Source organism: Heptranchias perlo, chromosome 9, assembly GCF_035084215.1.
Source record: "Heptranchias perlo isolate sHepPer1 chromosome 9, sHepPer1.hap1, whole genome shotgun sequence".
Lineage (NCBI taxonomy): Eukaryota > Metazoa > Chordata > Chondrichthyes > Hexanchiformes > Hexanchidae > Heptranchias > Heptranchias perlo.
In genome coordinates, this window is record NC_090333.1 from 64,748,157 (window position 1) to 64,769,877 (window position 21,721).

A 21,721-nucleotide genomic window follows, 5' to 3' on the forward strand; every position below is an offset into this window, starting at 1 on the left:
ATCAATGCGAGTTCTTTCTTCTTGGAATATGGTAAACCATGTTCTTTCTATATTGTGATAGCTAAGCTCCTTCACCTCCTGAGCAGATTGAAAATTCCAAAGCAAGCAGTCAGAAAGTAGCACTCACTTTAGGCTTGTGATCAGTTACACTGATCGCAGCTGGCCTTTTGCTGGCAATCCATAATAATTAGTTTTCTGAGCTCGAGACTTTTTGTAAATGTAGCTCTGAAAATGAGAGCTCTGGGCAGAGACCATGGGTCACTTTCAGGGAACAGCGGATGGTGAGGAATTAACCATGTCTTTGACCTTCTGTTTATTTAGTAGGTGCCACGATAATTGAGTTTTAAATAATAAATTGTTCATCAAAATCCAAGTCAAATGGGCCAAGTATCCTGAAGTGTATTGTACTGCCTCACACAAAAGGGCAGAATTTTGAAGGATAGGTGTTAAAGCACGAGGCACACCCCCTCCCCCCCACCAATCCCAAGTCAATAAAATTGGATTTATAGTTAAATTAGGATCTGGGAGGGTGATGATTAGAACTATTTTCTTGCATGGAGGTGAAACGTCAACACAGACTGGTTGGACCAAACGGCCTGTTTCCATGTTATACCTTCTGTGTATTTCATGTACACTCTCAACCCACCAGAGAGCTCAACTTAAGTTGAGGACGTGCTCAAAAATCTAAATATACACAAAGTAAGTAAGTGGGCATGACTGTTTAATTTTCAGTTGTAAATTAAAGCACTGAACTCTCAGAGCCTATTTTAGGAGTTCCTGCAATTGGAGGGCTCCAAATCTAAGAATGTTCCTGTGTAGCTTTCAACATTTTCCTGTTTATGGTCAAAAATTAAAACTTGGCCTCACAAAAAAATATGAACATATTGCAATTAGTGTTGTTTTGCTAAATATTAAATCCTGCCTGTTAAGCATTTCATAATTATTCACTGTTAAGTTACATCAAAAACCCCACACTGAAACAGTCATGCATGAAAGGTTTAAAACAAAATAAAATTTACGTTTGCAGCCTGATTCACGCCCCCAAGTTTCCAACAACGGCAATTAATGCAATGTTTTAGCCTGTGTAAATGAACTGTGAATAATAAGTAACTACTTATAAAACAATTGATAATAATTATTTATGAAGAAAAGAGAACTGTAATGTCTCCAAGCTGTCTGAGACAACTGTGATCAGTTGGCTATTATATTGTGCTCCTGTCTCTCCTATTGTTTGAGAGGGAAGACCAGCAGGGTTAAGGTGCGCTGCAGCAACTCTAACTCACTCACACATATTTGTTAAATATGGTTATCGCTGTAATAAGGCAGAAAAGCATAACAAAATGCCAAATTTCTGTACCCTCTCCCAGCCTATCCAGTTCCTCAGTCAGCAACTACACTGTCACAGTTATGGTCCAATATTCCCTGGCCTTTTACTTGCCCTGCTAATGTTGCTTGCATTCTTGGAAACACTCTCTTGCCCCTACCCCCAGTCATGCTTCTCACAGCAGCACTATCTGCAATAGCGGCCAATGCGTGTCACTGTATATTTCTATCAGTGAGAGGGCTAGGAGACAACCGGAGTCAGTCCTCTGATGATGAACATGAGCATTTCAATTCAGGAGCAATATATTGTACAGGCTGGGAAAAGGATTTTGTTAAAATAAAGTTTCACAGCATGGTCATGAGCTTTCTCTGGAGACCATCTCAGAAGTGTTAGCTTGATTTAATCTACAGCCTTTTTTTCATAAAATGTGTAACCTAAATTTTAAAAATTATTTCAATCATACTAATTTTAATTAAGAAATGCATTTAGAAAAAAGTATAAAATTAAAAGAATTTAAATAAAAATTCTCTTTGTATAAGAGGGTTTCTAAGGCAAGTGGCATTAAGCACCATCTTGGCTATATTAAAGGGATTACCAATTAGTGCCCTGCACAGACTGCTGAGCAGGGTGTGAATTGGTGCATACTCAACTTGTATACCTGATGAAGTTTACGTGGTAAACTATGATGATTTAACAAAAATTCATGTCTACAAATGTGCAGAGACTGTTTCCTAATGATAAGAAAATTGCTTAGAGAAGGAGCCACTGAAGAATGGAGGTTGTGGATCTTTGGGAGAAGGAATTGATTTTTAGTGACCATTTTTAAAATGGTGCTGAACAATCCCTTCCACCTTCCCCCCCACCCAATGTGGATGGTTTGGGGTTTTCACCATTCGCTATTTATAGCGATACAGTAAACATGTTTATGTGTTTAAAGTTCACCAATAATAAAGAACAGAAATATTCCCCATGGTGAATTGATTTTCAGTTGTGTTTTAATGTATAAAGAGGGATCGCTATTGCCGCTGGGAGTCTCAAACGAGAATTTCCTTCATCAATAGATGTAGTATATTTGGATTTTCAAAAGGCATTCAATAAAGTGCCACACAAGAGGTTGTTACACAAGATTAGAGCTCATGGGACTGGGGGTAATATATTAGCATGGATTGAGGATTGGTTAATGGACAGAAAACAGAATAGGAATAAACGGGTCATTTTCGGGTAGGCAGGTTATGACAAGTGGGGTGGCACAAGGATCAGTGCTTGGGCCTCAGCTGTTTACAATATAAAGCAACGACTTAGATGAGGGGATCGAGTGTAATGTAACCAAGTTTGCTGACGATGCAAAGCTAGATGAGAAAGTAAGCTGTGAGGAGGACGCAAGGAGACTGCAAAGAGATATAGACAGATTAAGTGAGTGGGCGAGAAAGTGGTAGATGGAGTATAATGTGGGGAAATGTGAAATTATCCACTTTGGTAGGAAGAATAGAAAAACAGAATTTATTTAAAATGATGAGAAACTATTAAATGTTGGGTGTTCAGAGGGATTTGGGTGTCCTTGTACACGAATCACAGAAAGTTAACAAGCAGGTACAGCAAACAATTAGGAAGGCAAATGCTATGTTAGCCTTTATTGCAAGGGGGTTGGAGTACAAGAGTAAGGAGGTCTTGCTGCAATTATATAGGGCTCTGGTGAGATCAGACCTGGAAAACTGTACAGTTTTGGTCTCCTTACCTAAGGAAGGATATACTTGCCTTAGAGGGGGTGCAACAAAAGTTCACTAGATTGATTCCTGGGATGAGCAGGTTGTCCTATGAGGAGAGAGTGAGTAGAATGGGCCTATATTCTCTGGAGTTTAGAAGAATGAGAGGTGATCTCATTGAAACGCAAAGAATTCTTAGAGGGCTTGACAGGGTAGATGCTGATAGGCTGTTTCCCCTGCCTGGAGAGTCTAGAACTAGGGGTCATAATCTCAAGAGGTCAGCCATTTAGGACAGAGATGAGTAAAAATTTCTTCACTCAGAGGGTTGTGATTCTTTGGAATTCTCTACCCCAGAGGGCTGTGGATGCTCAGTTGTTGAGTATATTCAAGACTGAGATTGATAGATTTTTGGACACTAAGGGAATCAAGGGATATGGGGCTAGGACGGGAATGTGGAATTGAGGTAGAAGATCAGCCACGATCTTATTGAATACTCGAGAGGCCGTATGGCCTACTCCTGCTCCTATTTCTTATGTTCTTAACAAAACAAAATTTGTTGTTGATCGGTCGTCATCCTCTTCCAACCACATAACTGACTTTCTCCCTCCATATGTTACTGCCACTAACCTCCCCTACCATCATCATTTGCTTTGAATCTCTCTTCACTTACTTTGTGCTTTTAATGTCGATGTGCTTGTTCTTAAGAGTGAGAATAAGCTGGTTTCACATGACATGGAAAGCTAGGATTTTAAAACACAATATACAATAAAATATTGTATAAACATTGTTTTGTTTAGGACAAATTGGGCATCTTAAATTGTTTAAAGGCAGTTTACTGTGCTCAATTTGAGTCACCATGCACTGCTCAGCTGTTAACTGTAATAGCTGCTAGTCAACACTTAGCGCTCTTTCTTGAGTTCAGAATCTAGCCAGCTAAAGCAGCTAGGTGTTAAGGGCAGCTGGATAAACTGGTGGCGTTCTAATTTAAGTGTTGGTATTTCCAACATTGTATTTCCTAACATGTTGAGCAGAGCCAAAGCATTAACAGTACTGTTCAGACTCAGTTGCCAATTAGAGTTTAAAAGTACAATACTGCATCTTAGTCAGCTTGAAGTGAGCCCACTGCTTGATGTTACACCACATAGAATTTAAAGCACAGAAACAGGTCATCGACCCAACTGCTCTATTCTAGAGTTTATGTTCCACACGAGCCTCCTCCCACCCTTCATCTAACCCTATCAGCATATCCTTCTATTTCTTTCTCCCTCATGTGCTTGTCTAGCTTCCTCTTAAATGCATCTATGTTATTCGCCTCAACTACTCCTTGTGGTAGTGTGTCCATATTCTTACCACTCTTTGGGTAAAGAAGTTTCTCCTGAATTCCCTATTGGATTTATTGGTGATTATCTTATATTTATGGCCCCTGGTTTTGGTCTCCCCCCCCCCCCCACCCCCCACAAGTGATCATAGAACGATACCAGCACAGGAGGTCGTCATTCGGCCCATTGTGCTTGTGCTGGCTCTTTGAAGGAGCTATCCAATCAATCCCACTCCTCTGCTCTTTCCCCATAGCCCTGCAAATTTTTCTTCAAGTATTTATCCAATTCCTCTAAGAAAACTATTATTAAATCTGTTTCCACCACCCTTTCAGGCAGTGCATTATAGACCATGACAACTCGCTGTGTTAAAAATGTTTCCTCATGTTGCCACTGGCTCTTTTCCCAATTACCTTAAATCTGTGTCCTCTGATTACCAACCCTTCTGCCACTGGAAACAGTTTCTCCTTATATACTCTATTAAATCCCTTCATGATTTTGAACACCTCTATCAAATCTCCTCTTAACCTTTTCTGCTCTAAAAAGAGAACAACCCCAGATTCTCCAGTCTCCCCACGTAACTGAAGTTCCTCATCCCTGGTACTATAGTAAATCTCCTCTGCACCCTCTGTAAGGCCTTCACATCCTTCCTAAAGTATGGTGCCGAGAATTGAACACAATACTCCAGCTAGGGCCTAACCAGTGTTTTATAAAGGTTTAGTGTAACTTCCTTGCTTTTGTACTCTATGCCTCTAGCTATAGAGCCAAGGTAATCCTGTATGCCTTTTTAACAGCCTTCTCAACTTGTTCTGCCACTTTCAAAGACTTGTGTACTTACAACCCCAGGTCTCTCTGTTCCTGCACCCCCTTTAAAATTGTACCATTTAGTTTATATTGCTTCTCTTCATTCTTCCTACCAAAATGAATCACTTCACATTTCTCTGCATTAAATTGCATCTGCTGTGTGCCTGCCCATTTCACCAGTCTATGTCCTCCTGAAGTCTGTTACTATCCTCCTCACTGTTTACTACATTTCCTAGTTTTGGGTCATCTGCAAACTTTGAAATTACGCCCTGTATACCCAAGTCCAAGTTATTAATATATATCAAAAAGAGCAGTGGTCCCAACACTGACCTCTGAGGGACACCACTGTGTACTTCCCTCCTGTCTGAAAAACAACCGTTCACCACTACACTCTGCTTTCTGTCCCGTAGCCATTTTCGGATCCACATTACCACTGCCCCTTTAATTCCATGGGCTTCAATTTTGCTAAGTGGTCTATTATGTGGTACTTTATCAAACGCCTTTTGAAAATCCCTCTGTTACTTCATCAAAGAACACTATCAAGTTCTACTTTTCTACTTTGAGCACTGCCAACCTTTTAAGTGTACCTCCTCTTGCTCTTTTTTTATCCTATCCAATTTCTCTACTACCTCTTCCTTTACTGTGACATTGGCAGCATCCTCTTCTTTAGTGAGGACAAATGCAAAGTACTCATTTAATACCTCAGCCATACCCTCTGACTCCATAAGATGATCTACTTCTTGGTCCCTAATCGGCCCCACTCTTCCTTTGACTACCCTTTTACTATTTATAACATCATCAACAACTTCATAATTTTGAAGACATCTATTAGGTCACCCCTCAGCCAATTCTTTTTGAGCGATTGTTGACAGATACAGTAACTAGCTATTGGACACAATGGTAAACGGAGAGTTTACTACTTGACTTTACACACAATCAGGTTTTAGATCTCAGTTATGCTGCTGTGGAGAGATGCAGAGTGAAGCTCCTAAAGGAGAGGAGACACACTGGCTGTCCATGCATATCTCTTAGGAGTACTAAAATTTTGGGAGGTAGGTTTCCTGCCAGCCTATGGATGACGCACGTTGTGCAGAGACAATACCTTAGGAGAATAGAGAATCTCATCCTTAAGAGACCCTCTCCTCTCAAGAGATGGAACCACTGAAGTACCTGTATTTTTTTCCCCTATTTATTAAACAATTCCTTGATTATTTTCAAGACAACCACATTAACATTTCTCAGGACATTGGATGGTAATGTATAAAAGTTTCTGCTTTTACAAAACCAAGGTGACAGGTAACCTGCGCAAAACAATTTGTGAGCACTGCAGCTTTAACTTCTTGAAAACAAGTTCTTCTTTCAATCCTAGATATTTAGCCATCACTAAGAACAGTGACTTTGATCTGTACGAATGAAATACAACCATTGACAGTGGTACTGAAACAGTTAACCGAAAGATAGGTTTTAAGCCGAATGAGGCAGTATTACTCAGTCCAGTATCTAAAAATAAACATACCAGTCTTGCGGCAGAAGTTTAAGAGGTTGGTCTATCACTCGGTAAGGCACTGTTACACTGATGGCGGTTCCTCCTGGTTGTACCTGGTCCTTTCTCCGTTGGATCAGGATTTCATTTTCCCGCTGGCACCCTTGCTTTTTCTTCTCATCGGATGGGAAAAACCTGATTAAGAAGCATGACAGATTATCAAAACAATTTTTCATAAAATCTCACTACATTTTTCAACAAACTGGAAGGCAAAGAAATAAACCACTCTCTATTAAAGTCAGCTCGGCACAGTAGCACTCTCGTCCGAGTCAGAAGGTCGTGAGTTCAAGCCCCACTCCAGGACTAGACTCTCATTTTACTGCAGTATAGACGGAGTGCTGCATTGTCGGAGGTGTTGTTGGACGAGACATTAGACCGAGGCCGTGTCTGTCTGTTGAAGTGGATGTAAGATCCCATAACACTATTTGAAGAGGAGGAGGGAACTTCTCCGTCTCCTGGCCAACATTTAGCACTCAAACAAAACCAGCAAAACAGATTAACTGGTCTTTTATCTCATTTGCTGTTTGCAGGTCCTTGCTATGTGCAAACTGGCTGCTGTATTTACCCACAAAGTAACAGTGACTAACAGTCACTTCAAAAGTAATTTGTTGGCAATGGAGTGCTTTGGGATGTCCTGAGGTTGTGAAAAGCACTACATAGATGTAAGTTTTGTTTTTCTTTAAGCCACACTTTACCTATTCAATTTTATATGCCTTTATTCAAGAGGAAAGTATAGAAAGTAGATTATGAAATTTTTTAAAAATTAAAAACAAACAAAATTTTAAAATCATATGGACAGAAGAGCTGGAGGAAAGGAATGGCCATTCAGTCCATTGTCTTTCTGCACCCATTTCAACTATTTTGCATGCCCCAAACACACTACTGAATTAAGCATCTGTGCAGTTCGCTCCTGAATGCTTCAGCTAAGTTAGCATGTACTGCACCATGTGAAAGTGTATTCCATAAAGTGTGAAGAGGTTGCTTCTCAAGATTGTTTAGCTTATGGTCATGTAACTGGATTCTATCAAGAATCATTTTATTGAAACGCCCTTGGCTAAACTTGGATCAAGTCCCTCCCTCTCCCTTTCTAATCTTGCTTTTCCAATGAAGATAGAATAGATGCAGCTTTCAATGTGTTTCCATTACTCCTTAATTTAAAACTGGGAACCATTCTTGGCCTTGTCTGTACGTGTGATGTAACCAATATCTAATAGTGAACATGTTCCCCAGTATACCTTATGGATCTATTAACAAACTCCATCATTCTATTTGCCCTTGTAACTTGCCATCTAGTGTGACGATGCTTTCAACATTTGGTCAATAAGCACAGACAAACATTTTTACTGATGCATTGTATTTTATTTTATATCGGCTTTGTTCTTTAGTACCAATGTGGATTTGATTTCTCAGCAGTAAGCACAATATGCTATCCATCTGCTCAGTTAAGCCTCTGCAGACCTCTTCATTTTCTTTCCTCAGAACATAACATTTATCCAAGTGGTAGAATCCATTGCCTACCCAGTGATAGTTGACGTCTGTTCTTTGTAAGCAGATCAACCACATGTAACTGATTTTTGATAGTTCAGTTTTCAATGACAACATCCCAATGTCAAATTTTTTAAGAACACTGTAAATTGTGCACAGGGTGCTTTGAAAGTGCACTCCAGTATTAGGACTTTCCACATAAATTTAAGATGTGAAAATTTTGTTCAACCTGGCAAGGAATTAATGACAGAGGAAAGGAACTATAGAATTATCCAAGTTACAGATCACAATGGTGGGGAGGTGGGCAAAAGAATGTTATGGCTAAAGCAACACTTCTTAAAAGGGCATTTCCCTTCTCTCTCATTAATGCTTTGAATGTATAATGTGATGTATAGGAGAAAGGCTCGGAACAAGCTCGAGAGGCTGAATAGTCAACTCCTGTTCCTTTGAAAGTGAAAATGTTACTAGGCAAATGCAGCTTTTTAAGGAAAGCTTACAGTCAGACAGACCTTCATGTCTTTGCACATGCAAACAACATGATTATTGAACCCTGCATAGCACGATGTAATGTACACTCCTAAAAATACTGAGACCACTGTTGGGAGCTTCAGGGAGAAAAATTGAACTTCAAATACAAAGTAGTATTACCCACTGATACCAAAATATAGTTCTCTCACTAACCAGCAGCAATCAATAATTCACAAAGCTAAATTCTATTACAATACTTGATACTGCTTGTCATATGGGTACAGAATTTGTTCAACTTCAGGAGCCAGAATGTTTCCTTATTGGTGTACCAAGCATCAGACATGCCAGTAAAATCCAGATAAAAGTATCCAATTCAGCATTTACTGAAAGGGTGACATCATGATCATTAGTGTGCACCACTAATGTATATGCCAGAAAGCATTTTTGCTTTCTGAAAAGGAGCGAATCATATTTGGTGCTCAAGGATTTGGTAATGAGATGGTAATTTCTTCAAAAGATAACTAAGGGTGTTTGCGTTACTGATCCTGTGAAGGCTTAATATCAAACACAAGAGCTCAAAGCATCTGCATTACTAGGCAGAGCACTGAAGGTATGGAGCAATAGCAATTTATAGATTGATGTAAGTAAGCAATTAAATGGGTTTTTGATGCATAGATAAAAGTCCACATACCTAAAGTACAGAAGAAGTAATGTGCAGAAATGTTCATTATCCCTTCCACCATGCCGAGAACAAAAATCTGAACACCACCATCCCCTGAATCACTGTGGCAGTCTCATTTGTCACAGCCTTCTCAAGTGAGACAGACAGCTGGCATTTAATTATGGAAAATTTAGGGTTATGGAATTTGTGCTCACTAGGTACTAGATAAACACTGACTAACCTCATTCTACTTATGAAGCATTAAAGGCATTCGAATGTTCATTATATTTTTCAGTAGGCAGGTGCACAGGCTCAAGACGACATACAGGCCTGGAGTTTTGGGCTAATCTGGTGGATGGTGGTGGGAGGGGAGGAGGGGGACCCTTTGCTCTGTGCGAGGGGAGGAGGGGGACCCTTTGCTCTGTGCGAGGGGAGGAGGGGGACCCTTTGCTCTGTGCGAGGGGAGGAGGGGGACCCTTTGCTCTGTGCGAGGGGAGGAGGGGGACCCTTTGCTCTGTGCGAGGGGAGGAGGGGGACCCTTTGCTCTGTGCGAGGGGAGGAGGGGGACCCTTTGCTCTGTGCGAGGGGAGGAGGGGGACCCTTTGCTCTGTGCGAGGGGAGGAGGGGGACCCTTTGCTCTGTGCGAGGGGAGGAGGGGGACCCTTTGCTCTGTGCGAGGGGAGGAGGGGGACCCTTTGCTCTGTGCGAGGGGAGGAGGGGGACCCTTTGCTCTGTGCGAGGGGAGGAGGGGGACCCTTTGCTCTGTGCGAGGGGAGGAGGGGGACCCTTTGCTCTGTGCGAGGGGAGGAGGGGGACCCTTTGCTCTGTGCGAGGGGAGGAGGGGGACCCTTTGCTCTGTGCGAGGGGAGGAGGGGGACCCTTTGCTCTGTGCGAGGGGAGGAGGGGGACCCTTTGCTCTGTGCGAGGGGAGGAGGGGGACCCTTTGCTCTGTGCGAGGGGAGGAGGGGGACCCTTTGCTCTGTGCGAGGGGAGGAGGGGGACCCTTTGCTCTGTGCGAGGGGAGGAGGGGGACCCTTTGCTCTGTGCGAGGGGAGGAGGGGGACCCTTTGCTCTGTGCGAGGGGAGGAGGGGGACCCTTTGCTCTGTGCGAGGGGAGGAGGGGGACCCTTTGCTCTGTGCGAGGGGAGGAGGGGGACCCTTTGCTCTGTGCGAGGGGAGGAGGGGGACCCTTTGCTCTGTGCGAGGGGAGGAGGGGGACCCTTTGCTCTGTGCGAGGGGAGGAGGGGGACCCTTTGCTCTGTGCGAGGGGAGGAGGGGGACCCTTTGCTCTGTGCGAGGGGAGGAGGGGGACCCTTTGCTCTGTGCGAGGGGAGGAGGGGGACCCTTTGCTCTGTGCGAGGGGAGGAGGGGGACCCTTTGCTCTGTGCGAGGGGAGGAGGGGGACCCTTTGCTCTGTGCGAGGGGAGGAGGGGGACCCTTTGCTCTGTGCGAGGGGAGGAGGGGGACCCTTTGCTCTGTGCGAGGGGAGGAGGGGGACCCTTTGCTCTGTGCGAGGGGAGGAGGGGGACCCTTTGCTCTGTGCGAGGGGAGGAGGGGGACCCTTTGCTCTGTGCGAGGGGAGGAGGGGGACCCTTTGCTCTGTGCGAGGGGAGGAGGGGGACCCTTTGCTCTGTGCGAGGGGAGGAGGGGGACCCTTTGCTCTGTGCGAGGGGAGGAGGGGGACCCTTTGCTCTGTGCGAGGGGAGGAGGGGGACCCTTTGCTCTGTGCGAGGGGAGGAGGGGGACCCTTTGCTCTGTGCGAGGGGAGGAGGGGGACCCTTTGCTCTGTGCGAGGGGAGGAGGGGGACCCTTTGCTCTGTGCGAGGGGAGGAGGGGGACCCTTTGCTCTGTGCGAGGGGAGGAGGGGGACCCTTTGCTCTGTGCGAGGGGAGGAGGGGGACCCTTTGCTCTGTGCGAGGGGAGGAGGGGGACCCTTTGCTCTGTGCGAGGGGAGGAGGGGGACCCTTTGCTCTGTGCGAGGGGAGGAGGGGGACCCTTTGCTCTGTGCGAGGGGAGGAGGGGGACCCTTTGCTCTGTGCGAGGGGAGGAGGGGGACCCTTTGCTCTGTGCGAGGGGAGGAGGGGGACCCTTTGCTCTGTGCGAGGGGAGGAGGGGGACCCTTTGCTCTGTGCGAGGGGAGGAGGGGGACCCTTTGCTCTGTGCGAGGGGAGGAGGGGGACCCTTTGCTCTGTGCGAGGGGAGGAGGGGGACCCTTTGCTCTGTGCGAGGGGAGGAGGGGGACCCTTTGCTCTGTGCGAGGGGAGGAGGGGGACCCTTTACTCTGTGCGAGGGGAGGAGGGGGAAGCAAGGTGGGGATCCTTTACTCTGCTGGGGAAGGGGGACCCTTTACTCTGTACGGGGGGGAAGTGAGGGGGAAGCAGGATGGGGGTCCTTTACTTTGTGCAAGAGGAGGGGCGTGGCAGTGGTGGGAGGGGTTGTATTGGCACCAACTGTCCTGGCCACATTCTGCCATTGCCACTGTGCTGCTCTCTTTGGGGGCCTGTGTTGCTCTGAAATAAGCCGTGCCATCCTCCTCTGCCTAATTTCACCCAGAAGAATTTGTACAGCTTCAGTGAACCTTGGAGCTCTCTGCCCTCCTGCAGACCCAAGAGACAGTTGAAAAATTTTACATCTGTTGCCAAAATCAATTTTGGGTGCAGTGTTTCCTTGAAGTTACTGCAGGCTTTTAAAATTGTGCAGGAAGGTGCTAGTTTCCAAATAGTTAGCTCCCAACCAGAGGTGTTCCTAATGCTAGGAGCTCATCATGAAGATTACAATTAGGCTGACAGTGGAAATTACGACCGGGTTAGTCACTGCTTGTTGGGCAGACACGAATCACACTCTACCATACTTCTGTTTGGGATTTTGACAGAGTGGAAAATCCAGGCCTCGAGTCCCTCTGAAGCTTCATTCCATTACTCCAGACGAAAGCTGAACCCAGGTTCCAAATGGTACATAAAGACAGCGTTTTAAACTCACTTGTCTCCATAATGCACAGGAGATTGATTTGGGACTGCACATCCACCAGTAAAAATTCTTGACGAACTGTTCATGTATTTTTCATGTTAAATGTGAGCTAGGTACAGCAGCTGCGACCACCATCCAACGTGTGGTGTAGCACCATCACCGTGCTAAATGGGATAGATTCAGAACAGATCTGGCAGCTCAAAACTGGGCATCCATGAGGCACTGTGGGCCATCAGCAGCAGCAGCAAAATTGTATTCCAGCACAATCTGTAACCTCATGGCCCGGCATGTTCCTCACTCTACCATTACCAACAAGCCAGGGGATCAACCCTGGTTCAATGAGGAGTGTAGAAGAGCATGCCAGGAGCAGCACTAGGCGTACCTAAAAATGAGGTGCCAACCTGGTGAAGCTATAACTCAGGACTACATGCATGCTAAACAGCGGAAGCAACATGCTATAGACAGAGCCAAGCAATTCCACAACCAACGGATCAGATCAAAGCTCTGCAGTCCTGCTATATCCAGTCGTGAATGGTGGTGGACAATTAAACAACTAACGGGAGGAGGAGGCTCTGCAAACATCCCCATCCTCAATGATGGCGGAGTCCAGCACGTGAGTGCAAAAGACAAGGCTGAAGCGTTTGCAACCATCTTCAGCCAGAAGAGCCAAGTGGATGATCCACCTCGGCCTCCTCCCAATATCCCCACCATCACAGAAGCCAATCTTCAGCCAATTCGATTCACTCCACATCCCGGCTGTAGTGCTGAAGACTTGTGCTCCAGAACGAGCCGCGCCTCTAGCCAAGCTGTTCCAGTACAGCTACAACACTACCCGACAATATGGAAAATTGCCCAGGTACATCCTGTCCACAAAAAGCAGGACAAATCCAATCCGGCCAATTACCGCCCCATCAGTCTACTCTCAATCATCAGCAAAGTGATGGAAGGTGTTGTCGACAGTGCTATCAAGAGGCACTTACTCACCAATAACCTGCTCACTGATGCTCAGTTTGGGTTCTGCCAGGACCACTCGGCTCCAGACCTCATTACAGCCTTGGTCCAAACATGGACAAAAGAGCTGAATTCCAGAGGTGAGGTGAGAGTGACTGCCCTTGACATCAAGGCAGCATTTGACCAAGTGTGGCACCAAGGAGCCCGAGTAAAATTGAAGTCAATGGGAATCAGGGGGAAAACTCTCCAGCGGCTGGAGTCATACCTAGCACAAAGGAAGATGGTAGTGGTTGTTGGAGGCCAATCATCTCAGCCCCAGGACATTGCTGCAGGAGTTCCTCAGGGCAGTGTCCTAGGCCCAACCATCTTCAGCTGCTTCATCAATGACCTTCCCTCCATCATAAGGTCAGAAATGGGGATGTTCGCTGACAATTGCACAGTGTTCAGTTCCATTCGCAACCCCTTAGATAATGAAGCAGTCCATGCCCGCATGCAGCAAGACCTGGACAACATCCAGGCTTGGGCTGATAAGTGGCAAGTAACATTTGTGCCAGACAAGTGCCAGGCAATGACCATCTCCAACAAGAGAGTCTAACCACCTCCCCTTGACATTCAACGGCATTACCATCACCGAATCCTGGGGGTCACCATTGACCAGAAACTTAACTGGACCAGCCATATAAATACTGTGGCTACAAGAGCAGGTCAGAGGCTGGGTATTCTGCGGCGAGTGAATCACCTTCTGACTCCCCAAAGCCTTTCCACCATCTACAAGGTACATGTCAGGAGTGTGATGGAATACTCTCCACTTGCCTGGGTGAGTGCAGCTCCAACAACCCTCAAGAAGCTCAACGCCATCCAGGACAAAGCAGCCTGCTTGATTGGCACCCTATCCACCACCCTAAACATTCACTCCCTTCACCACCAGTACACTGTGCCTCCAAGTCACACATCATCCCGACTTGGAAATATATAGCCGTTCCTTCATCGTCGCTGGGTCAAAATCCTGGATCTCCCTTCCCAACAGCACTGTGGGAGAACCTTCACCATCGGACTGCAGCGGTTCAAGGCGGCGGCTCACCACCACCTTCTCAAGGGCAATTAGGGATGGGCAATAAATGCTGGCCTCGCCATCGACGCCCACATCCCATAAACGAATAAAAAAAAAGCACATATTTTAAGTCTGACCTCATTGCAGCACAACATACAGTGTAACACTGATTACAACTGCAGCAACATAATACAATTAGAAGTTCTCAATTGACACAAATCAGTACTGAAAATAGAGTATGTTGGTTTTACAGAATATACAAATTCCTTCACATTGCAGAGATCCAACCTATTCACAGCTCCAATATATATATGATTATGATACAGGAATTGGGAAACAGACAATTTTGACTAATTGAAGGCATGCTGTACAATTGTTACAAGTAAATGGGTACCTAACAGTACTCATCTTTTTTGCTGCCACTCAAATTTGCAACTGGTAAATCCTAATATATTAAAATAAAATCATATGTTATTGTGAGAATGTGGCAATATGTCCATTTTTCTTCATTATGTTCAAGAAGTTATTACAAAGACCAACAGAAAAATAAGTAAATTCATTTCACACAGGATGGACAATCAAGACATGGAGCAATTGGCCCCATCACATGGCAAAGAGGGTACAAAAAAAACAATAGCCAAGACTCCAAGGAAGGAAAGGAAGATTGTAAAGGAGACAGCCCATCAAGCCACTGTAACCATCAACACAACATTGCTTCCAGATGATTTCCAGTCCCTACTGCATCCTTGCCTGCTCTCAAGCCCAGCAATCAAGTGTACAAAACGGGTGTCCAGCATTTACTGCGTAAAATATCAGATCCAAATTGAAATTTGCTGGCCAGCAGCAGATAGCCTATTATGACTATTAGACTTCTCAAATAATTCTACACTTTTCACGATCACTTCCTTACCTACGCTATTTCCAGATCGATGCTCGGCTGCGTGGAATTAAAAATGATATTTTTAAATTTTCTGCATTTGTATCCTCATATTACTCACTGGCCTACTATTGAGCCAGGTTGTATTTGGGCTCCCTTTTATACTTTCCTCCCCCAACCCCCCACTTTTTCCCTGGCTTGTTTATAAACTGTTAATCTCTGACACCTTCCAGTTCTGATGAAAAGTCATCATCCTGAAACGTTAACTCTATTTCTCCCTCCACAGATGCTGCCTGACCTGCTGATTGTGTCCAGCATTTTATGTTTTTATTTCAGATTTCCAGCATCCGCAGTATTTTGCTTTTGTATTTGGGTTGTGATGGCTTAGAGAACATTTCATCTTAGTTTACAAGATTTTCCAAGTGTGGTCATCCTCTATGTAGAGAGGCAGCTCACAGAACCAAACAGGGATCGTAGTCCATTAAGACTAAACACTGAAGGAGCTATATACCATAAATGCAGACTAAGACCCTTTTAACTGAAGGATGCTGCAATGCCTATCCTTGGCATTTCTCAGAAGCAAGGTACATTTAAAGTGCGATTTGAAGGCATGCACATACGTATATCTATTGATCTTGTTCCTATAACATGATGATTGCTTGGAGTCCTGATTCTGAAATGGTGAAAAGATTGAGGAGAAATCAGACCAACAGCTTTCTTTGAGGGAAAGAAAGGAAACTAAAGCAAATCAACACTGATGCGTGGTTGTGGTCTGGACATCACATCCTAAAAGTTTAACTATTTTTAATCAAATTTTGTTAACAACAATCCTGTGAAGCACCTTGGGACATTTTACTACATTAAAGGCACTATATTAATGCAAGTTGTTGCTGCTGTTGTTGATTATATATCACTCCCTTAAATTTAAAAATAATTAAATAGTGCAATTGTACCAGATATCGACAAGATCAATTTTAGATTCAAGAGTGAATTCAGTCGCAATTTTAAATTACACAGAAGTGCCAACCTGCATTCCAAAGCAGTGCATATATGCGATTTACTCAACTGAGTTCTTCAAACAATTAGATAAGACGGTTAAGTGATGCATCATTGAATGTACTGTAATCTCTACAGCACTATGCAAAGACAATGACAGATTTCATGTTTGGCAGGCAATAAGGCTTTTGTGCTATCAGCATTCACCAGTGTCACATCTATGAGACATCTGTCCTGATTACCGTGGTCTCTGACTGCATCCCAATGTTATACCAACTAATATATTCAAATAAATAAAAGGGCTGCAATGAAATTTTCACCAGGAAAAGAATGAGATGAGGAGTCCACTGGTTGTTACACCTGTGCCCATTTGGGGCATTGTGTTACAGTATATCACTTACGTTTTAGCAAACCATTACACCTTCCTTTAATCAGCCTCCTGCACCCGGCTACTTTGCTTAACTAGAAAGACTAAATTATCTGTACTATTTCTGCATGCATAATCAAACGCTGTCCTTGATTGAACTGGTAATGTGGTGTAATAGTAGCAGGTAGCCCCTCCCTCTGGTCTCGCACCCTGCTGCAACTTGGTGCTATGTCCCATTACCTGTCAGCAACTCACCATCTGGAAGTGCTGTTATAAACAGAGGCTGGGATCTGAACGAAGATACCCCAGCCTACAATACATCACAACTCAATTTACAAATTTATGCCTTCAACCAAACTTTATCACAAGAAACTATAATCTTATATTAAATGCATTATCTTTACCATAACGTAGGATTTACGGATAAAAATGTTAAAAATACACATACCTCGTTCAGTAAGAGTGAATCCATCTCATAACAATCTCCAAGAATCACTGCATTTAGATAAATTGCTTTTATGGCCCATTGCGTACAATGGGACTATAAATGCTTCAGCAACATTTCTCTTCTAATGCATGCACAAGTTTAAGAATCATAAAATACATATTGCACTGTCAGCTGTTTTTGTGTTTATAAAATTTATTGTTCACTCGTTCTCTGGGAAAAAGCCAACGTGGTTAGAGTTTTAAGATTGCATTATGTGCAGGAAAATGCACTCAAACTCACTGAGGTGTCTTTAGGATCGTTCTGTTAAAGTACATGGGGTATACAGGATAAGATCAAATAACTTCAAGGCAACATCAAGAGTTGTACACAGTAGACCTGTTGCGAATTCACGGTTGAAACTATTTCATATAATTAGGTCAATTTTGAATGAAAGAAATATCATGGATCCACATTCCATCAAAAATCATTTAGACTGTTATCTTAGTTAATAATTACATCCATCTACATGTGGCTAGACTACAAAAAAAGCTCATTTCCTGCAATAGAACAGCTAATACAACAAATTTTAAAAATTTGTTTTTCCAAACAAGTGCTTTCACCAATAGGAATACAAATACAAACATTAACCTGAGCAAAGTCTACAAGTAAAATCACAGATGTTACACCACAAATAGTCTGTTTGGCCCTACCAGTTGTGTTGGTGTTTATCTTCCATGAGTAGTAGTCCAAATGCTATAGGTCTGCTCTGCTTTAAGATAGCACAGAAATCAGGGCTTTACTCTAATGGGCCAGCAAAACTTCAAAGCTCACCAAAAGCTAGTAGACAGGGGAGGGTGAGATCATTGTCAAGAAGTCTGAGTTCAGGGCCAAAGTCACTGACAGCAGGGGTAAAAAAGAATTAAGTAGAGTGGAATGAAGGTTCAAATGTAAATTTTCAGTTTTAAAACTGCATTTACAATATAAGGAAATATTGGAGAACTTTTTAAAAATTCATTCATGGAATGTGGGCGTCACTGGCAAGGCCAGCATTTATTGCCTATCCCTAATTGCCCTTGAGGAGGTGGTGGTGAGCCGCCTTCTTGAAGCAGTCTGTGTGGTGAAGGTTCTCCCACAGTGCTGCTAGGAAGGAGTTCCAGGATTTTGACCCAGCGACGATGAAGGAACTGCGATATATTTCCAAGGCGGGATGGTGTGTGAATTGAAGGGGAACGTGCGGGTGATGGTGTTCCCATGTGCCTGCTGCCCTTGTCCTTCTAGGTGGTAGAGGTCGCGGGTTTGGGAGGTGCTGTCGAAGAAGCCTTGGTGAGTTGCTGCAGTGCATCCTGTGGATGGTACACACTGCAGCCACTGTGCGCCGGTGGTGAAGGGAGTGAATGTTTAGGGTAGTGGATGGGGTGCCAAACAAGCAGGCTGCTTTGTCCTGGATGGTGTCGAGCTTCTTGAGGGTTGTTGGAGCTGCACTCATCCAGGCAAGTGGAGAGTATTCCATCTGATTTGATATACACATCAATTTGATCATTTTCATTTGAAAAGTATATTTTTACATTTTAATCCACTTCTGTAAATGTTTGGTTTTAAATGTTCATGGTTATCCTTCATATTTTTTTCCTGCCCATTATTTGGGACCAGACAACTTTAAACACTGCTGAGCAGATTTAAAACAGGTGAGATGGGGGAAGGTTGCTGCGTAAGAATGAAGTGCAAATTTTAAAAAAGGGAGGAATTTTTGCTGTGTGGATTGATGTTATCAGATTTCCAAAGTGGTCTGGGTGTATTTTTCTGTACAACGTAGGGGGAGGAGGAAAATAATCGTGCTGGGCATCGACTTGCTACCCGATACTCCTTGCTTAGGGAGTTGTCAGGGTCAAGCTCAGATGTGATGTTCCCCCTTACTCCTCGCTCCTGCAGTTGAATAGCCTGGCAACACTGTCTAGGCACATACATAAAAAATGTCCCTTGGGTGAGGCACCTTTGAATGAACAATGCCCGTGGAACTACAAGCCAGCCTTCAGGACAGGAGACGAGGGGAGAAAATTGGTGAGAAAAAAAAAGGTCTTTCATGGAACTATGGTACATTTTCAGAGGCATGAAGAGCCGATTTAAGAAATGAACAAAACACGTGGCTAATTACATCAGTTACATTGACAAGCATTTTATCATTCAAAATTCTGATCAAATAAATATATGCATGTTGTAAACATTTTAATAATTACAGAGTAGTCAGTGCAAATGTCATGAGATTGTTCAACAGAATGGGGTAAAAATTAGATAGTGCCTATTATTGGGCATAGGTAGCGTGATCCTCTATTAACCCACGCCCAATGGCCCTTGCGCAGGCAGGACGAGAACTTTGTCCTGCCTCAGTACTCATCTGCAAGTTGCGTTCAAATCCAGGTCTTGCACGTTGATTCAATGCAAATCGCACTTTCCACCAGCAGGGGGAGCCCCAATCTCTTAAAGGGAGGATGTCTCTTAAAATCTCTTAAAAGGTAGATGGTACCTGTTATTTGCTAAAAATAACAGTCTGCTGTCTGCACGGAGTCTGAATGGAGATGAGACATCATACATTTAAAACACAGATGCTGGTCCCATCCCTATGTTTACACCTTGATATGTTAAAACATCGAATAAAGGTTGCGCACTACTAAATCCTACATTCTCCAATCTGTACGTCAGACCTCACCAATCCGCCGATCTGAGTTTGTACCAGGCCTGTGAGAGTATGTGCACCAAGGTTCTCCGACGATGCACTCGAGGCCTTGTTGCAAGAGGTGGATAGAAGGAGGGCATCCTATATTCGCGGTGGGGGGGGGGGGGGGTGGAGAAAGAAAGAGGCCCTCCAGATGCCCAAAAGGCAGTGGGAGGCAGTAGAGGATGAAGTCAATGCCAGGTGCATAGCACCAAGAACATGGATGCAGTGCAGGAAGAAATTCAATGCTTTGACACGAGTGGTCAATGTGAATGAGGTTAACTGTCAAGTGGCGTCTCCTACCAGCTACACCACTAGCTGCATCCACTGCGCCACGCACTATACTCCCCCATCACCCACGTACCAACAAACTCTTTCCATCAGTATTCAACTCTTCCAATCAAATACTTCCTTTCACCCTTACACATTACCACTGTTGCAAGACGCTCACCCACGTCACAGGCCACACACACAAGGGCAGCTATTCCACCAAGACAGGCACATCACCCAGACTCACGTCAAGCTTTCTTGCAGGAGAAGGTGGCGCATATCAGGAGACTTCAAGTGGCAGTGGCATTTAGCCCCTTGAGCTTGTCCTGCCATTCAATGAGATCATGGTGGACCTGTGACCTAACTCCATATACCCGCCTTAGCTCCATATCCCTTAATACCCTTGGTTCACAGAAATCTATCAATCTCAGGTTGAGAATTCACAGTTGAGCTAGCATCAACTGCCCTTTGCAGAAGAGCATTCCAAACTTCTCCCACCCTTTGCGTGTGGAAGTATTTCCCAAATTCACTCCTGCACGTCCTGGCTCTAAATATTAGGCTATGTCCACGCATCCTAGTATTCAAGTGTAAGAGACCTCCAAAAGCAGTTACAAATGTCTCGGCAGTCAGAAGCAATAATCCCGCCACTGACCTGTAAATCCTGCGTGGTCCTTTTAAATAGTGCTGGTGGGGACCTCTAGGCACTCTAAGACATGTTCAGGTGGTCAGGGTTAAGACTGTGCACTGAGTTGAGCGTTAAGTGCCAAAATGGTGTCTATCACTTTAAATCAATGTTGCACACTGATTGCATCCATTTTCTCCTTACTTTACATGCAGCATGTGTTCGGTATTTGCGCATGCACTAACTCCTATACCAAGATGGCGTCCGGTGCACGTCACGCTGGAAACATGCATGCGCAGCCAAGACGCCATCTTGGTACCTCGAGAGGCTGCGTAATGCCGAAACAACGGACATAACATGGCCCAATTTAGTGTCCAATGAGTATAACTGTTGTTCCCTGATTTAATCCTATATACACAGTGTGTGTGTGTGTGTGTGTGTGTGTGTGTGTGTGTGTGTGTGAATAATAAATATTTATATTAAAATCCATAAGGATTTAGGAACACGAGAGGACTTTTTAAAAACCCTGCCATGAAAACAATATCAAATGTGTGAAATTATTTTTTACAATATTTCTTATTTTATGGTGTTTTCAAACTTTTCACTTTGTAAACAGGAGGCATATGTAGTGGAGCCTTGATTATCCATGCTCCCCTTAACCAGATTCTGAATTATCTGCAAAAAAAACTGAGAGTCAGGAGCAGTCAAGAGATTAGCAGGACTCGGGGCTACCCGCAACTCTTGCAAGAATAGAACCTCTGTTGCTGTCAAGTTAAAAGAGTCAATCTTGCACTGAAGTGAGCCAGCAAAGTAAATCCCCAGCAGCAAAGGTACAAGGGTACCTCTGACCTGAACAATTTAGTCATTCCTATTCTAAGGATCTTTTGCTTATTCTTCTAAAGTCACCATATTGCATTGGATTATTTTTAATTTATTTACTGTGTGAAAAGATGATCCTTTGCATATGGATCAGCAGGGGTTAAAGCATCCAAATTCAGGTAAACAACTGAGTTTTTAAATATGGACAAAAAACACAACTATTAACTTTCAATTTTTTTCCATTATCCACCAATGGGAACAAAAGGCACCACCCTGCCCCCATTACGGCAGATAATCAAAGTTCCATTCCATTTTTATTTCCTTTATTTTCAGTTACATTTAGAAATAACATACCAAAGG

The 21,721-nt window shown here is 43.9% G+C and overlaps 1 protein-coding gene across 1 annotated transcript in view; it reads right to left on the reverse strand.

The window, feature by feature from the left end:
* Positions 1-21,721, reverse strand: part of cdc73 (cell division cycle 73, Paf1/RNA polymerase II complex component, homolog (S. cerevisiae)) — a 323,327-nt gene that overhangs the window by 12,951 nt on the left and 288,655 nt on the right. The window contains exon 14 of the mRNA XM_067990642.1: positions 6,664-6,825. Coding sequence (XP_067846743.1) covers positions 6,664-6,825 — 162 coding nt within the window. The remainder of the gene's footprint in view (positions 1-6,663; positions 6,826-21,721) is intronic.